The sequence below is a fragment of the Pygoscelis adeliae genome, unplaced genomic scaffold (genome assembly GCF_000699105.1).
Source record: "Pygoscelis adeliae isolate BGI_AS28 unplaced genomic scaffold, ASM69910v1 Scaffold63, whole genome shotgun sequence".
Taxonomy (NCBI): domain Eukaryota; kingdom Metazoa; phylum Chordata; class Aves; order Sphenisciformes; family Spheniscidae; genus Pygoscelis; species Pygoscelis adeliae.
In genome coordinates this window covers 675,013-676,663 of record NW_008824414.1, presented here as the reverse complement: position 1 = coordinate 676,663, position 1,651 = coordinate 675,013, and the positions used below count along the sequence as shown (strand labels likewise).

General features: G+C 62.7%; 1 protein-coding gene across 1 annotated transcript in view; it reads right to left on the bottom strand.

The window, feature by feature from the left end:
• SLC19A1 (solute carrier family 19 (folate transporter), member 1) overlaps positions 1 to 1,048 on the bottom strand; it is a 3,214-nt gene extending 2,166 nt beyond the window's left edge. The window contains 2 exon segments of the mRNA XM_009320835.1: positions 1 to 37; positions 780 to 1,048. Of these exon segments, the coding sequence (XP_009319110.1) occupies positions 1 to 37; positions 780 to 956 (214 nt within the window). The 5' untranslated portion in view covers positions 957 to 1,048.
• Positions 1,049 to 1,651: the final 603 nt, after the last annotated feature.

Genomic DNA, 1,651 nt, shown 5'->3' with positions numbered 1-1,651 from the left:
AGGAGTAGGTCAGCACCGGCATGATCACGTTGGTCACCTGTCGTGCATGCAAGGAGGGGCTGAGCACGGGACACATCGCTGGGGGATGCCCCCGGCCTGGAGGGGCTCGGTTGGGGGGGCCCCCAGCCGCTGACCCCCATCACAGCACCTCCTTGGGGAGGAATGTGGCCCGCGGCGCGCTCGGCTGGGGGCTTGGCTGAGCCCTGGCCCCCTCCCGTGCCAGGAATGCGGCGTTCCCACGGATGCAGCAGCCTGCTGGGACTGGGGTCAGTGTCCCTTGGTCAGGGGACGACGACATGTGGCCCTCCCCTCATCTAACCCCATCGTTGCCAGCAGCCCGGCGGTGCCCAGCCCTGTGCACCGTGCCAGCATGGGAGGGTCTCCCCAGTGGGATGGGATGGGGCTTCTCCCAGCCCAGCACCCCCCTGCCATCCCACTGGCTGCCCAGGTGGGCAGGGATCAGGCATCGCCCCCCAAAATCAGTTGCCAGCCTGGTCACAAGGTCTTATGCCGAGGAAAGTTGAGCCTGGCACTTAGGGGACAGGGTGACCTCACAGCCCAGTGAGACAGGGACATGCTGTCAGCTGGACCCATACCACACCACCTTCTCCCCCACAAAAAGCACCACCATGCATTACCACACGCCACCTTGCCCAGGACATGGCACGCCTGCGCCCCTCCATGCCCCAGGACCGCAGGAGGATGCTCTGGCCAGCCCCAGGGTGGTGATTGTGTCCGGAAAGGGGGACACCAGGGGGGACAGGCTGCCCACGGCTCACCTCTGCCTGTGTGAAGTTCTTGTCGGCCCCCAGGAGATACGGGGTGATGAAGCTCTCCCCGGGCCGGATCTGCGTCATGAAGCCATAGAAGCAGAGGTAGAAGACTTGTAGTTTCCAGCGCTGGTCCGGCACCGTCTCTGATGCCGGCTTTTTGGTGCCGTCATCCTTCTTGGGCATGGCTCTGCCGGGTCTGCAGCGGGACGGTGGCGTTATCCCGGGGACCGTCGGCTAGACAGGCTTTGCTGGGCCAGGCAGCCCCTCTCTGGCCACAGGCGCTCTCCAATGCATTGAAAGCCACGTCGCTGCAGTTTCTGGGGAGAAAGCAGCATTTGGCACGGGCTCAAATTCCTCCATAATCACAAGGCAAATAAATATCACTACCTTCTCCCCAGGAGATGTTCTTGCAAAAAGAAAAGCAGCCACGCGTCTCGCTGTGCAAAAGCGGGAGGGCCCATTTCGGGCGGCATTTGTAAATCCCGTATAAAAGAGCCTCGGTGCACGAAGCACCCGGCTCTGTGGTGGGGCAACCTCGGCTCCCATCACCTCCTTTTTCTCCCTTTTAAGAGTCAGTGGTGTTTTACCCTCTCCCTGAAGCAACGCTTCCCTCTGAGCCAAGTCGCTCCGCTGCAGACCCAGAGGTGGAGGAATGCAGACGCCCTGTGCTGGGGCTGCTCCGGAGGGAAACGGCAGCAGCTGTGGGGACTGCGCTGCTTGTGAAAGTGAGTTCATGTGCACGCCGGGCGTGGGGCCGCCCTTGTTACACATTAGCTGGGCAGTCAGCAGGACTTTAGCCAAGCTGCAGGCAAGCAGCTGCCCCTCGGCTCTCCCCCAGCAGGACGCGATGCTTGGGCAGCATCGCCCAGCCTGGGGAG